At 49.1% G+C, this 24,011-nt stretch overlaps 1 protein-coding gene and 1 long non-coding RNA gene across 2 annotated transcripts in view; one reads left to right on the top strand and one right to left on the bottom strand.

The window, feature by feature from the left end:
• Nucleotides 1–390: 390 nt before the first annotated feature.
• DACT3 (dishevelled binding antagonist of beta catenin 3) lies at nt 391–21,356 on the bottom strand. Its single transcript, XM_070764741.1, has 4 exons — nt 21,090–21,356; nt 4,897–5,011; nt 3,539–3,697; nt 391–2,935 (listed from the first exon to the last, which is right to left on the bottom strand). The coding sequence occupies exons 1-4, from the start codon at nt 21,300–21,302 to the stop codon at nt 1,299–1,301; spliced, it is 2,124 nt and encodes a 707-aa protein (XP_070620842.1). The 5' UTR covers nt 21,303–21,356; the 3' UTR covers nt 391–1,298.
• LOC139174405 (uncharacterized) overlaps nt 16,007–24,011 on the top strand; it is a 177,322-nt gene continuing 169,317 nt past the window's right edge. Inside the window, exon 1 of the long non-coding RNA XR_011560351.1 lies at nt 16,007–16,048. This is a non-coding gene — a long non-coding RNA (uncharacterized lncRNA). The remainder of the gene's footprint in view (nt 16,049–24,011) is intronic.

Here is a 24,011-nt window from a genome sequence, read left to right as displayed (position 1 = left end):
GAATTTCCAACTTTGGTTCTCTTTGTTCTTTGCCTGTAAACCTCAGCCGGGATTTGCTCAAGGGGCCCCGTGAAGATTTTGGCCTGCTGCAAGTTTATGGGCTAAGACAGGAAGTTCAAGTCTTTCTAGCTTGAAGTGGAGATCAATCACCGGAGACCTTGGGGGGGTCCGAGGTGCCCCCTTTTAGCCCAAACATTTGGCAGGTCAGCCTGGAGGTGAAAGATACTTCCGGGGAGGGCTGGACGGCAAGACAGGCCTTCTGCAAGCAGGGATTGGGGTTTGTTTTTTCATGTCGCTTTTAAAGAGTTGCTTTCTGAAATGTTCCTTTTGGGACCCAGGTTCCTGAGCCAAAAGTTTATTCAAAGTAGCTTTTCAACAAAAACACACCCAAACAAAACCATAGATTTTTATTTACACAATGAGAAGGAAGATTCTGTATACAAGATCGGCAAGGGGGGTGACTCAATTTTCAGGGTTTTAAAACAAAAACCGTGGGCTGGTAGAAGAAAGAAGAAAGGAAGAGGAAGAAAGGAGGAGGAGGAGGCAGGTGGGAGGGAGGGAAGGAAGGAAGGAAGGAGAAAGCAAGAAAAAGAAAGGAGGAGGTAGGGGAAGAGGCAGGCAGGAAGGAAAAGAATGAAGGCATGAAGGCTTGAAGGAAGAAAGGAAGGAGGAGGAGAGAGAATGGGAAAGAAAGAAAGAGAGAGAGGAAGGAAGGAAGGAAGGAGAAAGCAAGAAAAAGAAAGAATGGAGGACGTGGTAGTGGAAGAGAGAGGAACGAAAAGAATGAAGGCATGAAGGTGTAAAGGAAGGAGGAGGAGAGAGAATGGGAAAGAAAGGAAGGAAGAAAGAGAGAAAGAGAAAGGAAGGAAGGGAAGAGGCAGGCATGATGGCCTAAAGGAAGGAAAAAGGAGGAGAGAGAATGGGAAGGAAAGGAAGAGAAAGAAACAAAGGGAAGGAAGGGAGGAAGGAAGGAAGGAAAGGAGGAAAAAGAAAGCTATAATAAATACCTCTCCTTTTAGAATGGATGGAGTTAGCAAGAAGGGCAGACAGGAAGCGCCAGTCTCAGCAGTTTCCGCGTGGACGGCGGAGAGAAAAACGGACCGATCTCTCTCTCTCTCTCTCTCCCAGCCTCGTCGCCATTTTTTCCAGTGTTTTTCCTTCCAGCCCAGATGTAAAGCAGAGCCGCCTCTGGTGTGGCCCCTGGCCGGAGGCTCTCAGTTGAAAGGGAAGATGGGACACACTCCAGGGGAACCTTCTGCCCCTCGCAGAAGCCTGGCAGGACGTGGCCGGAAGCCCCCTCACACAGTCGTCATGACTTTGAGCGAACCGGATCGGAACCGCATAATCTTCTTCTTCAGCGCGTGGGAGGCCTTGATCTTGACGAAGACTTTGGGCTGCCCGCTGGCTGCCTTCCCCGGGCCGGAGGCCGACACCAGCTGTGGGGAGAGCTGCTGCGGCCACACCAGACCCCCGCTCTCGTCCGTATCGCTGGAGGCGCCACTGCTGTACGGCGGGGGTGAGTCCCTGTCGCTCAGGCTGGACTCGCTGTCTCCGCCGATCAGGCCTTCTTCCAGGCGGCACACGGGCGCTCTCCTGGCTGGCTCGCCGGAGCACTCGGAATCGCTGCCCGGATAGGTGTACCCTGCAGGGCCTGGCCCCTGTTGGCCCTGGGGCGGCTCCATGGTGCTGCCGGGAGACAACTCCTCTTGCGAGATCTCGGCCGTTGAGCTCCACTTGCGGTAGCCACTGCCCACGTTCCCCTGCAACTGACGCTGTCGGGATGCTTTCTGCGCCAACTCCTCCCGGTCGACGGTCCCGTACTTCAGCCGGGACCTGTTCAGGAGGCTGTTCTCCGACTGGGACCTGGCCGCCTTCTTGGATTTGGGGGAACTTTTCCTCCCACCACCCTTTCTCCCGGCCCCCTCGCTACCCTCATCTGTGAAGCGGCACTTTTTGGCGGGAGCCGTCATGCGTGGCCGTTCCCTCACCAGCAGAGGGACGCGCTCGGGCGACAGTTCCACCGAGCGGCCTTTGGTCAGCGGTGGGGGCTTCTTCCTGCCTGCCCGGTGAGCCTGCTGGGCCCAGGGGGGCTGCTGACCGGGGATGTACTGGGCTTTGACCATCAGGCAGCCTCCTTCCTCCGACTCATAGGAGGCCGGCTCCTGGCCACTTCCTCGCGAGGACCCGTCCTCCCTATCCAACTGAGGGGATGAGGGGTAGACAGTGTCGTAGTGGTCTACGGAGGGGCTCCTCCCTTGGGCCAAGGCCTGCAGCTTGGGGGGCTTCCGGAAACCGGACGGAGGCGGGTGAAAGTCCTCCGCCACTATCTTGGCAGCCAAAGTCCTCTCGGCTGCCGCGTCCCACGAAGACCAGACACGGGTGCTAGCGACGGCAGTGCTCCCCTCATGGCTGCTGGGCGAAGGAGTGCTGCTGCCCCTCTCCACCGCCGGAGGGTGCCTGCGCTCCGCCAGCAGCTCGGAGGGCCGCTTGCAGAGGCTGCTCTGGCGCGCCACGCCGCTCTTGGCCAGCGGTTCTGAGCTGAGGCTCGTCCGGGGCTTGCTGCCTCTGACCAGTTGGCTGCGGCGGCAGAGGAGGCGCGAGATGTAGCTCTCCACCCGCTGGCCCTGCGAAGCCGCCTCGGTGTAGAGCTGGAAGTCGCTCCCGTAGGCCTCCAAGTTGCCGTCGGCATCCTCCGGGTAGGACAAGGCCCGGGAAGCTGCCGAGGAGAAGGCGGGGTCCTCGTACAGGGGGCTCTGGAAGAAGGGGTTCTGCAGGGCCACTGCATGCAGGGGGCTGGGGTACAGGAAAGGGTCCGGGCTGAAGCAGGTGGGCAGCGCCTCGGACGGCTGCTCTGGAGATGAGGCATAGGGGGCTGAGAGGGAGCGGGGCATGGAGCTCCGTTGGGCCCTCTCCTTGCTGTTGTTGGCGACGTCCCCTGCGGAAGGCAAGAGAGAGGGATGAGAGAGAACGCTGAGTATATTTCCTTCTCCTCCTCCATCATGAAACATCTGCAAGGACCTCCCCCCAGCTCAGAGACCCCCAGGGACCCCACAGTCCTTCTCTTCCTCTTCCTCCCCACTTCAATCCCACTGCACTGATGACGTATCCACTTCAGGTAATGAAACGTCGGCAAGAAAACGACCCAGCTCCGAGATCTCCAAGGACCCCCTTGATCCAACCCTGATGTACAAATACAGTGGTACCTCTACCTAAGAACATCTCTACTTAAGAACTTTTCTAGATAAGAACCGGGTCTTCAAGATTTTTTTTATAAGAGTTATATGAAAGTATTGTATGATAGTTTATTTAGAGAAGCAGTTTGCTAAGAAGAAAAGTAAAATATATTTTTACAAGAAGGCCTGCTGCTGGGTTTCATTGAAGACTTCAATTAAGTATAGTAGTTAACTGTGGCTACTTGGTGGCTCAACTTCCGTGGGCGCAAAACTCTACTCTGCCCAACAACGTCCGGTGGTTCTACCTTCTCCCACCCAGGATTAGTTGGGTACCGATCAACACACGCCGTCTTCCGCTTACCTACCTACAGATTTGGGGCGCTCGTTGGAATAACCGAGGCGGGATTCTGGATGGCCAATCCTGGAATAAGACCCGGATGCCGATGGGATGCTGGACGTGGAATCTTCAAACCCGGAAGCTGGAGAATCGGAGGCTACCGCCGACTGCTGACCCTCGTGGAAACCTGGTGAAGAAGCGACATTATATGCTGTGAGCCGCCCCAAGGCTTCGGAGAGGGGTGGCATACAAATCTAATAATAAAATAATAATAATAATAATAATAATAATAATAATAATAATAATAATAATAATAATTATTATCATCATCATCATCATCAATAATAATGTCGTCTGTCGGGACCCAGGGGAAGAGCCTTCTCTGTGGCGGCCCCGACCCTCTGGAACTAGCTCCCCACGGAGATCAGAATTGCCCCCACCCTCCTTGCCTTTCGTAAGCTCCTTAAAATCCACCTTTGCCGTCAGGCTTGGGGGAACTGAACTACCCTTTTCCCTATAGGCCTATACAATTAATGCATGGTATGTTTGTGTGTATGTTTGGTTTTAAATAAGGGTTTCTAATTATTTTAAACATTAGATGTGTTATATGCTGTTTACTACTGTTGTTAGCCGCCCCGAGTCTACGGAGAGGGGTGGCATACAAATGTCATAAATAAATAGATAGATAGATAGATAGATAGATAGATAGATAGATAGATAGATAGATAGATAGATGATAGATAGATAGATAGATAGATAGATAGATAGATAGATAGATAGATAGATAAATCCCACTGCTGACACCAGCCATACCCTGTTTCCCCGAAACTAAGACGTAGGAGAGGTTTCGTTTCCCAGCATTCCCGAACGGCACATATATAACATATATTTGAAGAAAGAATCATTGTTGTACATGGAAATAATGGTACGGTAGTGGTAAGAAATTCTTGATAGGATTCACGGTTTGTCTGGTTATGCTGGTTTGGGACGACAACTACTGTACAGTATATAATAAATGTTCTTTTTTTGTTGTTTATCGATAAATTTTAAATTTTATTATTAGATTTGTAATGCATTGTGTTATTGTTGTGTTGTGAGCCTTCAGAGAGGGGCGGCATACAAATCTAATAAATAAATGACCGCAAATAAATAAATAAAATGTGAATTCTTCTTCATTGAGGAAAAAAAAAAAGACGTCCCCTGAAAATAAGACGTAGCACATCTTTGGGTGCAAAGATTAATATAAGACGCTGTCTTATTTTCGGGGAAACAGGGTAGGGGGGAAGCAGCAAGGGGGAAGGACCCAGACAGCAACCCGAGTCCGGCCACATGAAATGAGGGACCAGAGATTGGGAGGGGGCCAGGCTTTCTTTCTTCTCCCCGTACCTGAACTGGGCCAGCTGTCGGTCTCCACCGTCTCCCCGCACGTCTTCTCGTTGCCGTAAAGTCGCAATAATCCCAGCTGTTGTTCCATTTCCCACAACAGCTCAGGAAGGGCATCCTTGAAAAAAAGGGGACAGGGGAAAATCATCAGTTGGTCTCTTAGGAAAAGCGGATATCACTGCCTCTCGGTTTGCAGTAGAGAGAGAAGTTTCTAAATACAGTAGTACCCCTAGATACGAGTTTAATTCGTTCCAGAACGGAGCTCGTATGTCGAACAACTCGTATCTGGAACAAATGGCTTTGTTTTTCCCCTCCGAGATAACCAGAAGCAAGGATTCCTGCGCCACCTAGTGGACGCTCGGCTCGTATCCCGAATTTGAGCTCGGGTCTGGAACAGAAATTTCTCTCCCCTCGTGGCTCGTAACTTGGAATACTCGCATGTGGAGCAGCTCGTATCTAGAGGTACCTGTAGTAGTGTCATAGTAGGTAGTACTGGGTATATATTGAGTAGGTATCATGCCCTGGCTCAAGCAGGAGATCCTATACCATTTCAGCCAAGTGGCTGTCCAGTCATAGCTAATAATTATTAATTTAATAATAATAATAATAATAATAATAATAATAATAATAATAATAATAATAATAATAATAATAATAGCATTAGTATATGCTCAATGTTACTATTACCGGAATAGATACAGTATATACTCAATGATTGAGTGTATACAATATATGATAAAGTAGTAATACTCAGTGTAGGATTAGTACAGGGAGTAGGTATCACCTCGCTGTGCTCCCTACTCGGCGTACTAATCACTAATCACAAATCAGGGAAATCAACACAACCAACTAGCCCAGAAGTCTGGAAGACGGGTGGACCCACAATCACTTCCTTCCCCATCGCTCTCTACTCCAGGACACACAACTCCTCTCAGTAGGCTCAGCACGAGACCTCTAGCAGCAGCAACTCCTAGGCCCTTTGGGAGATGCCAAAAAGTTTATGAGGCCAAAAAGTCAAGTGTTTCCATTTTTTATCCTCCCCCTGTATTTATTTATTTATTCATTCATTCATTCATTCATTCATTCATTCATTCATTCATTTATTTACTTATTTATTTATTTATTTATTTTGTCCAATACACAATGAGGGTTTCAGTGGGTATACATCTATATACACATAGTAAAATACATGATGAAGGTTATAGAGGAGATACAGTACTCATAGTAAAATATATCTATGAAAGAACAGAAAAGAAGATAAAGTAATAGAACATATCAATGAAAGAATAGAAGAAGAGATATAGGAATAGAAGAAAGGTATAGGAGATATAGGAGAGCAATAGGACAGGGGACGGAAGGCACTCTAGTGCACTTGTACTCGCCCCTTACTGACCTCTTAGGAATGTATGTTTCTTTTACAGTCAAATATTCATTTAAATAAATTCCGTTCTTACTTAACTTTAAATTTGTATTATCGAGTTCAGGCTTCATAAGAGAGACCAGCATCGGCTTTAGAAAAAACGTGGACGTTTGCTGGTGGCCTCATTATGGTGCGAAGGAGGGAGATGGGTTTTTCAACCTCGGACCCTTTAAGAGGGGTGGGCTTCAGTTCCCCAAAGCTGGCTGGGGAATTATGGGACTTGGAGTCCTCCCACCTTCAGGGGACAAGGTTGGCTGGGGAATTATGGGACTTGGAATCCTCCTACCTTCAGGGGACAAGGTTGGCTGGGGAATTCCGGGACTCGGAGTCCTCCCACCTTCAGGGGACAAGGTTGGCTGGGGAATTCTGGGCCTTGGAGTCCTCCCACCTTCAGGGGACAAGGTTGGCTGGGGAATTATGGGACTTGGAGTCCTCCTACCTTCAGGGGACAAGGTTGGCTGGGGAATTCTGGGACTCGGAGTCCTCCCATCTTTCAAGGGGAGAAATACCGACGCAAGGCAAATCAAGGAGGAAGCAGAGCAGAGAAGAATGTGCAGCATCCCAGTCTGTGGTCTTGGGTTCAGCAGATTCTTTTAAGGTCTGCTGGCGAATTCCCGTCTGTTCCTCCCTATCAGCTGCTATGCCCAGCAGGAGTTTTGCTTCCAAATTGTCTGGATGAGGTCATGGAAGAAAACTTCTCCCAGCTCAGCTTTTATCCCTCGCTGCTTGTTTTGTCTCAACCCAACCGATGGATTTCCACGCATGGAAAATGTATTTTTCTCTGATTGTTGTGAGCCCTGGCCACAGAATTCTCTTGACGCACCACAACATCTTTAACTAAGCTATGCCGGCATAGACAGTTGAAGTCTACAAGTCTTAAAAAGTCTTGAAGAATGTAATAAATAAAATCTAGACTTTACCATTTGGGGGTTGGTGGGCAATATAGCCTGCGTGATAAATCATTGAAATATGTATGGAATTAATTTGTTAATGGAAAAAAGCATGTACTAAATTATATACCTGAGACAAATTATAATCTGGTGTAACATAGAAATATACAAACATAGAAGATTGACGGCAGAAAAAGACCTCCTGGTCCATCTAGTCTGCCCTTATACTACTTCCCGTATTTTATCTTAGGATGGATCTGTGTTTATCCCAGGCAGGTTTACATTCAGTGACTGTGGCTTGACCCACCACGTCTGCTGGAAGTTTGTTCCAAGGATCTACTATTATTTCCATCAAATAATATTTTCTCCCGTTGCTTCTGATCTTTCCCCCAACTCACCTCAGATTGTGTCCCCTTGTTCTTGTGTTCACTTTCCTATTAAAAACACTTCCCTCCTGAACCTTATTTAACCCTTTAACGTGTTTAAATGTTTCGATCATAATATAAATATAGTGACTTTAATGCTAATATAACGCTAATATCTGTATATACTACTATTAATTTCTTTGATTTTCCTCTCTACTTGCTATTGTGTTTTCCTTTGTCAAAAGTGGAAAATTAATAAAAAATATTTAAAAAGAAAGAAAAAGTGAAATATCCAAGGTTGGACACCCTTATTCTATACCATCCCGGACAAAAGGCTGTCTAATTTCTTTTCAAAACCCTCCAGCGTTGGAAGCCCTCACAACTTCTGGTGGCAAGCTGTTCCACTGACTAATTGTTCTCACTGTCAGAAAACTCTTCCTTAGTTCTAGGTGGCTTCTCTCCTCGATTAATTTCCATCCATTGCTTCTTGTTCTACTTTTAGGGGCTTTGGATAATATACTGCTAAAAAAAAATAAAGGGAACACTCAAATAACATATCCTAGATCTGAATGATTGAAATATTCCATTTGCACAACAACTTGTGAAATTGATTGTCAATCAGTGCTGCTTCCTAAGTGGACAGTTTGATTTCACAGAAGTTTGATTTACTTGGAGTTATATTCTGTTCTCTTTATTTTTTTTTGAGCAGTATAGCTTGACTCCCTCTTCTCTGGGGCAGCCCTCAAATATTAGAACACTACCATCATATCACCGGCTGGTCCTTCTTTCCATTAAAATTAGATGTTCCCAATTTCTGCAACCGTTCTTCGTATATTTTGGTCTCATCATCTTTGTTGCTCTGCCAAAATTCCAGATTTTGCATTTCCAGTTTGATTGCACCACGTGACTAAGGAGGAAGAGACTCTCCAATCATCACCCCCACCTGTCAAAATTTACATCTAACCTACTTTTTTACCTGGTGCAATTGAGCTGTTTGCAATGACCGAATCTGGAAGAAATCCCTTATAAGGAAAGAGAAAGGGGATCTTCCAAGCTTTTAAAAAAACCATCTGCCCTGGGGTGGGGGTGGTCTTGATTCCAGACTCCAAAGAAGAGATATCTCCCTCTTATCTCCCTTTCCTCCCCCTGGGTGTCTCGGTGTGTGTCCAAGAAAGCTACTACCATCATGGATGGATTGCATTCAGTTGACTCATGAGATTCTCCATGTCTTATAGAATAGAATAGAATAGAATAGAATAGAATTTTATTGGCCAAGTGTGATTGGGCACACAAGGAATATGCTCTCAGTGTCCATAAAAGAAAAAGAGACATTTGTCAAAAATCATGAGGTACAACACTTAATGATTATAGGGGTCAAATAAGCAATGAAGAAACAATCAATATTAATAAAAATCTTAGGATACAAGCAACAAGTGACAGTCATACAGTCCTAAGTGGGAGGAAAAACATAGAAACCTAGAAGACTGACGGCAGAAAAAGACCTCATGATCCATCTAGTCTGCCCTTATACTATTTTCTGTATTTTATCTTAGGATGGATCTATGTTTATCCCATTCAGTTACTGTGGATTTACCAACCAGGTCTGCTGGAAGTTTGTTGCAAGCATCGACTACTCTTTCAGTCAAATAATATTTTATCACGTTGCTTTTGATCTTTCCCCCAACTAACTTCAGATTGTGTCCCTTTGTTCTTGTGTTCACTTTCCTATTAAAAACACTTCCCTCCTGAAACTTATTTAACCCTTTAATATATTTAAATGTTTCGATCATGTCCCCCCTTTTCCTTCTGTCCTCCAGACTCTACAGATGGAGTCCATGAAGTCTTTCCTGATACGTTTTATGCTTAAGACTTTCCACCGTTCTTGTAGTCCGTCTTTGGACCCGTTCAATTTTGTCAATATCTTTTTGTAGGTGAGGTCTCCAGAACTGGACACAGTATTATTCCAAATGTGGTCTCACCAGAACTCTATTTAGTGGGATCATAATCTCCCTCTTCCTGCTTGTTATACCTCTAGCTAGGATGATAGGAATGATGAGAAAAACTAGTAGAAATAGAAGTGCAGATTTAGTAAAAAGTCTGACAGTGGCTTCTTTGCTCTAGACATTTTATTTTCAAGGAAAAACACCCCTTTCCTGCCCAGCCTATTGTTGGTGTGTTTTCACCACAGGGTAGTCAATTTCATCATCCCAGCTCGTCAATTTCATCATTTTTTGAGAGGCTTTTCCAGAGAGCTTTGATTCTCCTTCCCATCTTTTTCCCTAAGCGTTTCCCACAACTTAACGGTGATGAAACTCAAATTATAAAACCCAACGTACTTGGAATTGCAGCATAAAACCCATAAAGTCAGAGTAACCAGATTGTTTCTCTTCTAAGTGGGGGAGAAGGAGCAGAAGCAACATCAGGAAGCTATTAGGAGAGATAAGGTTTCCTTGGAAGGAAAGAGCGGAGTCAAGGCGGAGGTAGAAGTAGAATTATACAGTATTTGCAACGTTCATTTCGAGCTGCTGCAATTGCATTTATTTTTAAAGGGGAATTGAAAATTCCAAGGAATTCCATCCCAGATGGGGAATTCTGGGAGTTGACATCCACAAGTCTTAAAAGTTGCCAAAGCTGGACACCCCACGTGATCCAATGCATCATTTCTGGGGGTTTCGGCCTTTAAACAAACCCCCTTTTTTCCTCACTTGCTTATCTTGAGAGTTTTTATCAAAGTTTAAATCACCTTTTTTTTTAAATCAAAAGCTGGCACAGTGACTTGTGGTCTGCAGGAAGCTATATTGGCATGGGAGGATACAAAGGGAGTGAGCTCCATGTATCAACTACTACTCGGTGATTAAAGTCATATTTCCTGCAGTCGAGTTTAGAGCGGTTCACTTTGAGTTTGAATCTGTTGGGTGCTCGTGTGTTGTTGTGGTGGAAGCTGAAGTAGTCATTGACAGGAAGGATGTTGTCGCACATGATTTTATGGGCTATGCTGAGGTCATGTCAAAGGGAATGTAGTTCTTGTTCTGTCGGGCTCTCTGGTAGACTCCTCCCAAAAATTCACAGGTACAAATTTCAGACACACACACACGTTTGAAAATTCAAAACAATGTTCTTTATAATGAAAATTCCCTTAAACCAAGCCCTCTTTTGGTATAGCCAAGAGCACTGGTCTCCAAACAAACTGGTAATTGGTACAAGTCCCTTATCAGTTCTGAGATACTTAGCTTGCAGCTGTGAGGCAATTCACAGTCCTTCTTCTTTCACAAAGTGAAACACACTTTGCTCTGGTTTAGTTTCAAAGCGGGGAAAAATTAGCACACAAAAGGTCCAAGTAAAGCAGTCACGAAACACAATGATCAGATAATCCTCCACAATGGCCAAACCCACAGGCTGCTCTTTATAGCAGCCTCACTAATGACCACAGCCCCACCCAACCACAGGTGGCCTCATTTTCTTTGATAATAATCTCTCAGTTGTTGCTGCCGATGCATCGCTCTCCGCATGCGTGGCTGTATCATTAACTCTTGTTCTGAATCCAAGGAGGAGCTAGATAATTGATCTCCTTCTGAGCTCTCTGCCCCACTCTCCTCCTCCCTGTCACTCATGTCTTCTTGGTCAGAGGAGCCTTCATCAGCAGATTCCACTGGGGGCAAAACAGGCCTGCAGCATGTGGATGTCTCCCCCACATCCACAGTCCTTGGGGCAGGAGCTGGGCCAGAGCTAACCACAACAAGTTCTAAGCCCAGGATTTCAAGTCTGATTGCGTAAGGTGATTCTGTTGTGACTAGGGGAGTGGACGGCTCTTCTCGTAAAGTATCTCTGGACGCTTTCTAATGTATTTATGTCCAAAATGCCATGTGGGTTCCAGACAGATGAGCTGCATTCAAGGATTGGTCTGGCAAAAGTTTTGTATGCTCTGGTTAGTAGTGTGATATTACCGGAGTAGAAGCTACATAGGGTTACGTTAACAACTCTTGCAGCCTTTTTGGCGATGTTGTTGCAGTGAGTAACTTTGGTACTTTTGGATTTTGCGTTTTGGATTTTGCTAATTAACCAAAGAGGCATTTGGCCCACCCTGATTGCAAGGAAGACCCTTCCTCTGCTCCCTTTGCAAAGGTTTTTGGGGTGGGGGTGTGGAGCCCACAAAACCTTCTCCAGCTATTTCCTAGAGGGGGTGGAGGGAGAATGAAGCTCAAACAGTTCCGGCTGCCTAAGCTGAAATCCATCCACGTTATTTTATTTTTTTAAATAAAAGCTCAAAGCTTTTGCAAATATTTCTTTCATCGGAACGCATTCCTTGGATGATCCCCTGGATTGCAAAACCAGAGCCTGGAAAAACATAGCTGAGATGATTGCAGGAAGAAAATATGAAAGCTGTTCCCCCCCCCTCCCCCCCCCCCCCGATGAAAAAGCACGCACAGTTTGCTATGCTATCTGGACCGGGAGTCACTGCTCACAGTCACTCCTGTCCTCATCACCTCGAGGCTCGACTACTGTAGCGCTCTCTACATGGGGCGACCTTTGAAAAGTGTTCGGAAACTTCAGATCGTGCAGAATGCAGCTGCGAGAGCAATCATGGGCTTTCCCAAATATACCCATGTTACTCCAACACTCCGCAGTCTGCATTGGCTGCCGATCAGTTTCCGGTCACAATTCAAAGTGTTGGTTATGACCTATAAAGCCCTTCATGGCACCGGACCAGAATATCTCAGGGACCGCCTTCTGCCGCACGAATCCCAGCGACCGGTTAGGTCCCACAGAGTCGGCCTTCTCCGGGTCCCGTCGACTAAACAATGTTGTCTGGCGGGACCCAGGGGAAGAGCCTTCTCTGTGGTGGCCCCGACCCTCTGGAACCAGCTCCCCCCTGAGATTAGGATTGCCCCCACCCTCCTTGCCTTTCGTAAACTCCTCAAAACCCACCTCTGCCGTCAGGCCTGGGGGAACTAAAACATCTCCCCCTTGCCCATGTTGTTTTGCCGTTTGATTGATTGTGTGCTTGTTTTTTATATATATTGGGGTTGTTTTATGAATTTCTTAACTTAAAATTGTAATTGGATTGGTGGGCATTGGATTTGTCACTATGTACTGTTTTTTGCTATTGTTGTGAGCCGCCCCGAGTCTGCGGAGAGGGGCGGCATATAAATCCAATAAATCTAATCTAACTCCACTCCTGCCTCCGAACTGCGCTTGACTACAAAGCCCATGGTTGCCAGCCGGCACAGACCCACTGTAATCCAGCACACCTGCAGGGCCTCAAGTGAGGAAGGGGGCTTCGGTTTGGCAAGAGCTGCTCAGATTTCAAAGCCACTTTGGTGTACCTGCGGTTTGGTTTTATTACAGGGTAGGGTTAATAAATGCTAATTAAATAGCCTCTTGCAAGCAGCAACATAAAATGCTCCCCGTGCGTTCAGGGTTGGTTCCCTTCATTTTCACAACAGGGATATGGGGGGGAGGGGCAAATAAGCATGGCTGCCGGGGGAATTCTGGGAGTTGAAGTCCACCACTCTTAAAAGTTGCCAAGATCGTTGGCACGGATGTCAGGACAGAGGGGTGTCCATGCATATGTTTTGGGAGTGCTTGGGAGTGCAGAAATTCTGAAAAGGGGCGCGAGACATAGAGCCTTCTCTGTGGCGGCCCCGATCCTGTGGAACCAACTCCCCCTGCAGATTAGGCTTGGCCCCAGCCTCCTTGCCTTTCGAAAACTTCTTAAAACCCACCTCTGCTGTCAGGCATGGGGAAATTGATTCCCCTGGGCCGTTTCGACTTTATGTATGGTCTGTATGAGATGTATGACTGTTTTTATATTAAGGGTTTTAAATTGTTTTAACTATTAGATTTATACTGTTGTTGTGAGCTGCTCTGAGTCTCCGGAGAGGGGCGGCATACAAATCTAATTAATAATAATAATAATAATAATAATAATAATAATAATAATAATAATCCTGTCTGCTGAAGGAGGTGAGCAGTAGCAACATAACAAAGGAGAAATAGGTTAGAAGGGACTTTACAGGTCTTCTAGTCGAGTGTTTCCCAACCTTGGCAAATTGAATAACGTGAATAACAACAACAAAAACATAGAAGATTGACGGCAGAAAAAGACCTCCTGGTCCATCTAGTCTGCCCTTATATTATTTCCTGTATTTTATCTTAGGATGGATATCCAGAGAAGGGCGGCATAGAAATCCAATTAATAATAAATAAATATGTTTATCCCAGACATGTTTCAATTCAGTTCCTGTGGATTGACCAACCAGGTCTGCTGGAAGTTTGTTCCAAGCATCTACTCCTCTTTCAGTCATATAATATTTTCTCACGTTGCTTCCAACTAACGGGTATATTCCAAGTGTGGCCTTCCCAAGGCATCATAAAGTGGTATTAACCCTTCGCGTGATGTTGATTCCATCCCTCTGTCAATGCAGCCTAGAACTGTGTTGGCTTTTTTGGCAGCTGCTGCACACGGCTGGCTCCTATTTAAGTGGTTGTCCATTTAACTGAAGCCCATCGCAGGGGTCCCAGGTTGGGGGAGGCAAGCTTTGTCCAATCTCATTTTACAGAGTCGTAAATTCCCTTGGAAGACCCATCAAAGCTTCCCCATTGTTCTTCTGGGTCAACCTTATCTTATCTTCTGTGCCCTGAGTATATTTAGAAAACCTTTCCCAGCCCTCGGCTTAAAGCTGCTCCCACCACCTCCTCCTTTGCATCTTGTGCTTAATTATGGGGGGGTTTTTGCATTTTCCTTCTTTTGTTCCTCCTCATCTTGTTCCCCCGCTGGAAGCTACCACTGATTAGATTTAGGGAAGATTAAGTTAAATTAAGTTAGGGAATAAGGTGGGTTTCCTTCCCCCCAAATGGTATCACCCAAGAACAGGCTTCTCTGCTGAAGGAGGTGAGCAGTAGCAACAGAACGAAGGAGAAATAGGTCAGAAGGGACTTCAGAGGTCTTTCCCAACCTTGGAAACTGGAAGATATTTGGACTTCAACTCCCAGAATTCCCCAGGGTTGTTCTAGTCCAACCCTCTGCTCAAGCAGGAGGCTCTAGAAACATAGAAACATAGATTGACGGCAGAAAAAGACCTCCTGGTCCATCTAGTCTGACCTGATACTATTTCCTGTATTTTATCTTAGGATGGATGGATGTTTACCCCAGGCAGGTTTAATATTCAGTTACTGTGGATTTACCAACCACGTCTGCTGGAAGTTTGTTCCAAGCATCTACTATTCTTTCGGTCAAATAATATTTTCTCACGTTGCTTCTGATCTTTCCCCCAACTCACCTCAGATTGTGGCTCCTTGTTCTTGGGTTCACTTTCCTATTAAAAACACTTCCCTCCTGGACCTTATTTAACCCTTTAACATATTTAAATGTTTCGATCCTGCCCCCCTTTTCCTTCTGTCCTCCAGACTCTACAGATTGAGTCCATGAAGTCTTTCCTGATAGGTTTTATGCTTAAGACCTTCCACCATTTTTGTAGCCCGTCTTTGGACCCGTTCAATTTTATCAATAATATAAAATATACTCTCTATGTGCCAAGGGTGTCCAACCTTGCCCACTTTAAGACTTGTGGACTTCAACTCCCAGAATTCCCCAGCCAGCTGCAAGAACCCCCCCCCCCCAATATCCTGGTTTTAATCCTGAGCTGCAAATATTCTCTTTTATCGACCCTTTTCCCGTTTCAACTGAGAGGCTGGTCTTGGAAGCTATAATGCAGGAAACTGAAATAATCTTCCCCCTCGTTCCAATCTGGCACCGGGTCTCTCTTTTTTTTTTCCTTGCTAATTTTCCTGGAAATGATAATCAATCCACAAGGAATTTTTCAGAATAGAAGTTGGGGATGGGAGATATTTTTTTGGCTGGGTTCCCCATGCGCAAAGTCTAAATTCAAAACAATTTATAAGCACACATGTTCAAGGTTGGACTTAAAAACATTTCAACCTCCTGAAATTTATGGAGAGAGAGAGAGAGAAAAAAGACACAGAGAGATGATAGAGAGAAAGATACAGAGAGAGAGAGAGACGAAAGAAAAGGGAAAGGAGAGGAGAAGCGACAAAAAAGAAGAGAAAAGATAAGAAAAAAGGAGAGGAGAAGACAATAGGAGAGAGAAAAGGGAGAAGAGAGGAGAGGACTTGGAAGGATAGAAAAATAGATGGGTAGATAGATAGATAGATAGATAGATAGATAGAGATAGATAGATAGATAGATAGATAGATAGATAGATGACAGATAGATAGATAGATAGATAGATAGATAGATAGATAGATAGATAGATAGATAGATAGAAAGATAGATAGATAGATAGATAGATAATGATAGATGGAGAAAGCTATAGAGCTAGATGAGAGCCAGATGATAGCTAGCTAGAGCAGTGTTTCCCAACCTTGGCAACTTGGAGATATTTGGACTTCAACTCCCAGAATCCCCCAGCCAGCGAATGCTGGCTGGGGAATTCTGGGAGTTGAAGTCCAAATATCTCCAAGTTGCCAAGGTTGGGAAACACTGAGCTAGAGGATAGATAAATAGAGAGAGCGAGGAAAAGAGAGTTCAGGTGGGGTTGTGGAGATAACTGACCATTTCTCCATGAGGAAGGCATTTGGCAACCCTGGACCAGCCCTCTTCCTCCCCAACCATCGTAAATTCCAAGATAAGCATTCAGACAGGAGCGGGATGGGAGGGGGCCGGAGATAGAGGGGTGGGGTGTGTGTGGAGACCAACTTTCCCTCTGCAAACCCTCCAGGCTGAAAGAGCCTACAGGGGGGATTTGGGAAAAGAGCCTGGGAAGAGCTGGTTTCTCTCCCCCCCACACCCACCATCTGTTCCTGGGAATTCTTACCCCCCCCCCTCCAATGTGCTCTTCCACGAAAGTCCTCGACTTGCAACCACAAGGGGGGGGGTGTTCCCAGAATGGTGCAACTCGCTTAACGACCGCCCTGCTTTAGCAACGGAAATTCTGATCCCCGGTTGAGGTGGTGGGTCAAGGACTGCCTGCCATCGTGGTCACCCCGTTGGAAGTTTCTGAAGCCCCCTCCCCTCAGCCGCCATCTCCTCTTGGTCTCCTTCCAGCTGCAGTTTTCCAGTGGGGGGGGGAGCATAGCCAGCTTTATTGCTCCTCATCTGACCTTCGCTCTCATTACCTGCCCTGCCCTAAATTGTCCACGGCCCTTCCTCCCCCCAGGCCTGTTTGTCTGTCCTGGGTCCCCTCCCCACCCAGGGCCCTTTAGCCCCCCACCACCACATACCTGCCATTTTTCCAGGGTTCTCCAAAGCCCTCCCCTCCTCCCTCCACTCTAGCACAAGGTTTTAGGGTTGTTGACGATATTCCTGGTGCCTGGTTGACCTAACACACACACAAACACAAAGCCGAGGTGGGGGCCATTCCACAGGCCCTCTAAACCCAGCATGTTGAAAGGAACGGAGGACAATCTTCCAGAGAAGGCTTCAGTTGACCCAGCAAACGTCAACTCTTGGTTCAGGATTCTTCCCCTGGGAAGACAAAGGACTTTAAAAGGTGGCATCTTTTAAGAACCGCCACTGGGGAAGATGGGAGTTGTAGTCCAAGGGTTGGCTACTGCAGAGGACTCCCTGACCCATCTCTCTGAAGCAACAGTGCAAAAATGACCACGTGGCAAATGAAGATCAGCCAGGCTTTAGAAAAACTGGCCACGGCCATTGAGTCATTGGGAGAGGGAGATGAGAGAGGGAAGGAGGCAGGAACAAAGGAAAGAAGGAAGAGATGGGAAAGGAAAGAAGGAAGGAAAGAAGGAATGGAGGGAGGAAAGGAGAAAGGAACAAAGGAAGGAAGGAAGAGATGGGAAGGAAAGAAGGACAAAGAAGGAAGGAACGTAGGAACATAGGAAGGGAGGAAGGAAGGAGATGAAGGAAGGAAGGAAGGAAGGAGATGAAGGAAGGGAGGAAGGAAGGAAGGGAGGGAGGGAGGAGAAAAGTCAGTACAAAAGAGATTATTTTCTTCTGAAATTGGGGAAGGAGAAGAATACAGGGGAGTGGGAGAGGGGTGTCGGTACCACTATCAACTCCCCAAATTCTCATCCCCAGCACTGGAGGTGGCAAAGGGCTGGTCCCAAGCAGTGTTCATCAACCGTGGCCACTTAAGGACGGGTGGACTTCAATCCCCAGAATTCCCCAATCTGAGAATTCAAAGTCCAGTCCGTCCATCTTCAAGTGGCTGGGACAGGCACACTGCTCCTGGGACTGGCCAATGGATCCCAACTCCGAGCGCCATTTGGCTCAGAGGCCTCCAACCTTGGCCACTTTAAGACTTAGGGACTTCAACTCCCATAATTCCTCAGTCAGCCATGCTGCAGGTTGGGGAATTCTGGGAGTTGAAGTCCCTAAGTCTTAAAGTGGCCAAGGTTGGGGGCCTCTGGTTAGGTGACTCTACTTAACCTTTTTCTTTGTAAGGAACTCAAAGCGAAGTCTTTAGGTGACCGGTTCCCTGGAGGAGCCCTGTTTAGACTACAAATCCCATCACCTTCAGAGAGAGAGGATGACAAAGATGGTAACACCACACATTGCAATTGATTCTGTATGCATGTGTGCTTGTTTGGATAGTTCCTTGGGTTTATTTATCACATGCACAACAGCAGGTGGAATTGATTGTCAATCAGTTTTTCTTCCCAAGTGGACAGTTGGATTTCACAAAAGTTTGATTGACTTGGAGTTATATTGTGTTGTTTAAGGGTTCCCTTTATTTTTTTTTATTGAGCGGTGTATATAGGCTATATGTGTACATACATATTACACACAGGCACACAAAAATATACATTACCTACTCTATATACTATATGTGTATGTACACAAACACGCACGCACAGCTCTTCTAAAATTATACACATTCAACCTCATTTACTGCGACAGGAAGAACAAACCCAGAGCTCAGAAGGGAAAAAAAGAAAAAAAAATTAAAATTTTTCTACGGTTCTGTGTACCTGACCCTACCTGTAGTAGCCCATCACTGGGTCTCTCCATCCTGCCATATGGATGTTTACCCACTTGAAAGTATTAAAATGTACTAAGATGTAAATATTTAAAAACAATATATATATATATATTTTAAAAAATGGAAAAACATACCCAGAGCCCAGAAGGGAAAAAAAAATAAATAAAATTCTACCGCTTCTGTGTAGCTGACCGTACGCGTAGGAGCCCATCAATGAGTCCAAACCAGGAGATGGCAAATTCAAAGTGGCAGGAATTTAGGCCTCTCTCAAAGACGGAATTATATGCCAGGAAGTAACTGCCAGTCCTGGCGCGTAACACCATTCAGTAGGCTGAGAATACAAGCTTTCATTGTACCCAGACGTAGAATTGCGAGCTCAATACTGCAAGATCTGTTCACAAACCACCATCTGGAACGTTACAGGCTGATTCACCTGTTAACCCAGCAGTGGCCAAGTACCCCTCCGGCAGCAACGGTCACTGCATGCCAATCACACGAAGTGTGCCCGGATGGCCCCTCCACTTCGACCAGCCGGCCACTCAAGAGAATCGTAGAGTTGGAATGAAGGGAACCAAGAGGTCATGTAGTCCAGCCCACTTCAAATGGCAGAATTCGGGATATCATCCCCTGTGTTTGAAAATCTCCAGGGAAGAAGCAAACTCCCCTCCCTGGGTGCCCTCCCCTAATGTTTAATCTCATTTTCCCAAACCTTGGGTTTCGTGTCATGAGTTCTAATCCTGCCTTCTGGAGCGAGCAGGAAGAAATTTGAAGGTTCTACAAGGCAAAACCGCCCTTCAAGGATTTGATGGTAGCTCTCTTGTCTTCTTTACCAGCTAAATATTTCTGAGTCTCCCCCGCCCCCATTTTTTAAGACAGGGGTCTCCAACTTTGGCAGTGTTAAGCTTGGTGGACTTCAATTCCCAGAATTCCCCAGCCAGGAAAGCTTAAAGGCCTAAAGTTTTGTTGGCTGGGGAATTCTGGGAACTGGAGTCCACCAGGTTTAAAATTCTGCTGGCTGAAGAATTCTGGGAGTTGAAGTCCGCCAGGCTTAAAGTTGCCAAGGTCGGAGACTCCCGCTCTACGATGGCGTTTCTCAATCTTAACCCCTGAAAGACGCGTAGACTTCAACTCCCAGAATCCCCCGGGCAGCGTAAGCCATGAGAAGCTCCCCTCCCCGATAAAAACTTTCCAGTTCCAACCGGTAGGAACCCCTGAACCAGACCAGAAGAGGGAGGCACCGACTCCGAGAGGGTTCAGCAAAAGGATCTACTGGATCCTTCTCTGGATGAACTTCAAGGACGTCCCCACTCCCAATGCCATATAGAGTCCAGCCTCGTTTTAATCCGGAGTCGGCTCGATCCGGGAATCGCTTCCTTCTTGAACGAGCCGCATTCCCGGCGAAGGCAAACGGGATCCGGCGGACGGTGATTCTAGGCAGCCCGAGGGGATTTCACCTTCCCTGTCCCGCGGGGACGCAGCTCGGAGTACTAAGCCCGCCTGGGAAGCATGGGAGGTGGAGTCCTGAAAATCCTCGGGGTCCCTTCCCCTTGGCTAAGCCGGCATGGGGAACATGGGAGGTGTAATCCTGAAAATCCGGGAGGACCCTGCCTGGAGGATGAGGAGGGGGCTTGGGGTGCAGCAGCAGCGGCCCGCCGGCCCAGAAACGCCCCCCTCCCAAATAAACGGTCCCAGCTTTAGCCGCCGCAGCGGCGGATGGATCGGCAAACCGGGGGGGGGCTTGCGAGCGAGCGGAGGGGGCTTCTACTGAGCCCAGCCAAGCGTGGCAGGCGGGCGGCGCAGCTGGCCACTTCCACGAAGCCCCCCCTCCCCTTAGGGCCGGGGAAGGGGGGGAGGCAAGAGGGGGGCCACCAGCACCGCTCTTGCATCCTCCCCCTCCCCTCGGGCGGCCGCGCATGCTCCGGCTCCATCCCGGCCGCCCCCAGACCCATGAATCCCACTGCAGAGAAAGGAGCCCGGGTTCGCCCGCCTTCACCCGCTCCACCGCCGGGCAGGCAGCAGTCTCCCCCACCCGCCCCAAAGGGGGGTTTCCCAGGCCCCTTCCCCCCGGGCCAGGCGGAGGACCCCTCCCCTGCCAGGCAAGCCCCAGACGCCCCCCCCAAGGCAGAAAAGGGGGGCTGCGACGGCGCCCTCCCCTGGCCCTTCCTGCCCCCCACGCCCCCTGACCACGGCCCCAATCCGGGGCGCCCCCTCCCCTCCCACGGGACCCCGTCCCCTGCGAAGCAAGCCCCAGATGCCCCCCACAAGGCGCCTCCCCGTGGCCTTTCCTGCCGCCCCCTCCTCCCTCCCTCCTCCCGGGCCGAGAGTCCCAATCCGGGGCGCCCCTCCCCTCCGACGGGACAGTCAAGGGACCCCCTCCCCTGCGAAGCAAGCCCCAGATCCCCCCCCCAAGACGGCCCCCTCCCCTGGCCCCTCCTGCCCTCCCCTCCCCCTGACCGGGGTCCCAATCCGGGGCGCCCCCTCCCCTCCCACGGGACCCCCTCCCCTGCCAGCCCCAGACCCTCCCCCCCAAAGCCCCTCCCCCCCGCCCCCCCGCCCCGCTCACCAGCTGCTGCTCCTGCGCGGAAGGCTCGGCGGCGGCTGCGGGCTCGGCGGTGCCGGCGGCGGGCTGGGCGGCGAGGCGGAGCGCGTGCCGGACTCGCCTCTCCTGGCGCTCCCGCAGCAAGTGCAGCTCGCACAGTCCGGCCACGGTGCCCTCGAGCCAGGCGCGCAGCCGGCCCCGCTCCGGACTGGCCGGGAAGGAGAAGGCGCGGATCATGGTGCCGCCGGCCAGGCAGCTGCAGCCCCCGGGCGGCGCCTGCTGCGACTCGGGCGCTTCGCTGGCTGCGGCGGCGGCTTCTCCTCTTGCAGCTCCGGGAGCTGTCACCGCCTCATTTGCATGCCTCCGCTCATTGGCTCCGGCTCGGGGAGGCTCGGGCTCTCATTGGCCCTCCCCGGGCTCGGCGCCGCGCCTCCCATTCAAACAATTGGGCCCTCGCTCAATCCCGCCACGCCATTGGCTCCCCTCCGCTCGGCTTTATTTACAAAAGCATCCCCCCACTCGCCCCCCGCCCCATTGGCTCAACTGGGAAGCCTCAATTCGCACGGCGCCCAACCATTGGAACTCAGCCCTTTGGGACCCGCCCTCGCAGGGAGCTAATTGGGCGACGGGGGAAATAGATCTGCATACTAGGGACACACCCGCCTGGGCCCGACATCTGCATAACTCGCCCCTCCCCGATTTGCATAATCGAGCTCTTCGATTCAAACTATTGGTTCCCTCCCCTCCCTGCCTTCTGCAAGCCACGCCCCGCGATTCCTCTATTGGTCCACTCGGCTCAATTGATTTGTAATGACCACGCCCATTTATGGGAGCCACCGAGGCCCCGGACGTGAAATCATTTTAAACCATGAATTAAAATGATCAAATCATATACCGATAGTCATCGATCCCCTGCTCGCTCTCTGATCTCCGGTTCCCGACACGCTTTGAATCTCCTGCGAGATCATTTGCCAGCTCCGCCCTCTGCTGGCCCAACCCCTCCAGCTTCTCATTGATAAAAATCTGGCCCCGCCCATCGAAGGGAAACAGTGTCTGACGCCCATCTAAGAAGGCCGACTCCTTTTTTTCTGAATGGATGAATGAAGCTTCGGGGATCCCCCGCCCCGCCCCCTGCCTCCCCTACAGGTCCCCGGAGTTTCTTTTGTCCCAAAGTGCGCCGGTAGTGACTTTTCTCAAGCGGGCAGCGCCTCCTCCGCTTGCCCCCAGAGGCCCGGGGGGGCTGGAGGGTTTGGGGGCCTGGGGACCCCGAAAGCTTTGGGGGGGGGGCGCCATCCCCGGTAACTGGTGCTGCCTCCTCCTCGTTACCGCCTTGCTGGAAAGGGATCCTAAAGGAATGGGTCGCAGGAGGGGGGCTTGATCTCCAAGGGGGGTGGAAGAGGGGCTCCTGGTGGGCTTCAGCAAGCCTGGGAAATATCCCTCTGCAGTTCAACAGACTTTCCTTCCTTCCTTCCTTCCTTCCATTCCTCCCTCCCTTTCCTTTCTTCCATTCCTCCCTCCCTCCTTTTCCTTCCTTCCTCCCATTCCTCCCTCCCTCCCTTCCTTTCCATTCCTTCTCCCTCCCTCCCTCACTTTTTTCCTTCCTTCCATTCCTCCCTCCCTCCCTCCCTTTTTTTCTTTTGAATGGAGAAAGGACCGGAGGGGGCCAGGTTGGGGGAGGTAGGTTGGCTGACTTGGGGATACAAACATCCCCCATGCAGGACTCTGGAATACCTGCTCCAAAAAACCGGGGCCAAGACCAAACCTTTGAGATTCACCGGACAAGACGATGCTCCCCATTCTGTAGCTTCCTTTTGGTGAAAAAATGAAGTTTAGGGAAGGAGGGAGGGAGGGAGGGAGGGAGAAATAGAAAAAGGAAGAAGAGAAAGAAAGGAAGGTGGAAGGAGGGAAGGAAGGACAGGAAGAAGAGAGGGAAAGGGAAGGAAGGAAGGGAAATAAATGTCCTTCCCCCAACCAACACACACACACACACTGCTGCTCGTACGTTACCCTGGCTGAAGATTTGAAACTGGGAGCTTTCCATAAAATTTGGAGCAACATTTTTGATAGGAGCCCTTTTAAAGATTCCTGAGCATCCTTTTTTCTTTTGGTGTGTGTGTGTGGGGGGGGGGGAATGCTTCTAACTGCCCAGACTCCTCCGACTCCTCCCGAAGCCCTTCTGGGGTTTGGGACTACACCTCCCATCAGCCTACCTAGCTTGGGCACTGGTTTGGGGGTGAAAGATGAGGCCCAGGAACACCTTGGAAACCCCGTTCTTGGTGGTGGAAGGGATTTGCTTTTAAGAGATCCTCCTCCACAAAGTGATCCACCCGGCTTGATTTCTGACCCAGGATCCCCCGTTGCAAAAGGGGACAACTCCCCCTTGGATGCTCCTGGCAGGGAAGGAAGCCAGAGCGGCGGCTGTTCTCTCAGCTCCCAGGGACCCGCCATGCGCTGCACGATGCTCCAGCGGCCAGGAGGAAGGGGCTGGCAGAAGTGACAGTGACGAGGACGGGTAGCAACAGTGGTTTATAAATGGTGGGGATAATAATAGTGTGAGGAGGTAGCCATGGTGATGGAGAAGCGGGTAGCCATGGCAATGGCAGAGGGGGGGGAGGGGAGGATCCTTTTGCTAAGGACAGGGAGACATTGCAATGTTGGCCTTGGGGTTGGGGGGGGGGGGGTTGGAGGAAGGAAATAGGAAGAAGGAGCCTCTTTGAAGCTGCTGGCAAGCCGTGGGGGGAAGCTCTCCTCTCGCCGTCCCGCTGGGCTGCCCACGTGCCAAGGAGCATCGGGCGGCGGGGTAGGGGCATGTGGGGGGCCATTTGGAGATGGTCCCCCTGCAAAGCTGGTCCCCAAAGGCTTGGTCACTCAAGGCACAGGCACTTCCACAGCAGGAAACTCAAAATAAATCCCCACAGTGCCTTTCCTGCCCCTCCAGAGGGGCAG

The sequence above is a fragment of the Erythrolamprus reginae genome, chromosome 11 (genome assembly GCF_031021105.1).
Source record: "Erythrolamprus reginae isolate rEryReg1 chromosome 11, rEryReg1.hap1, whole genome shotgun sequence".
NCBI classification, from domain to species: domain Eukaryota; kingdom Metazoa; phylum Chordata; class Lepidosauria; order Squamata; family Dipsadidae; genus Erythrolamprus; species Erythrolamprus reginae.
The sequence above is the reverse complement of the archived record's forward strand: the minus strand, read 5'-3'. Positions and strand labels throughout refer to the sequence as shown.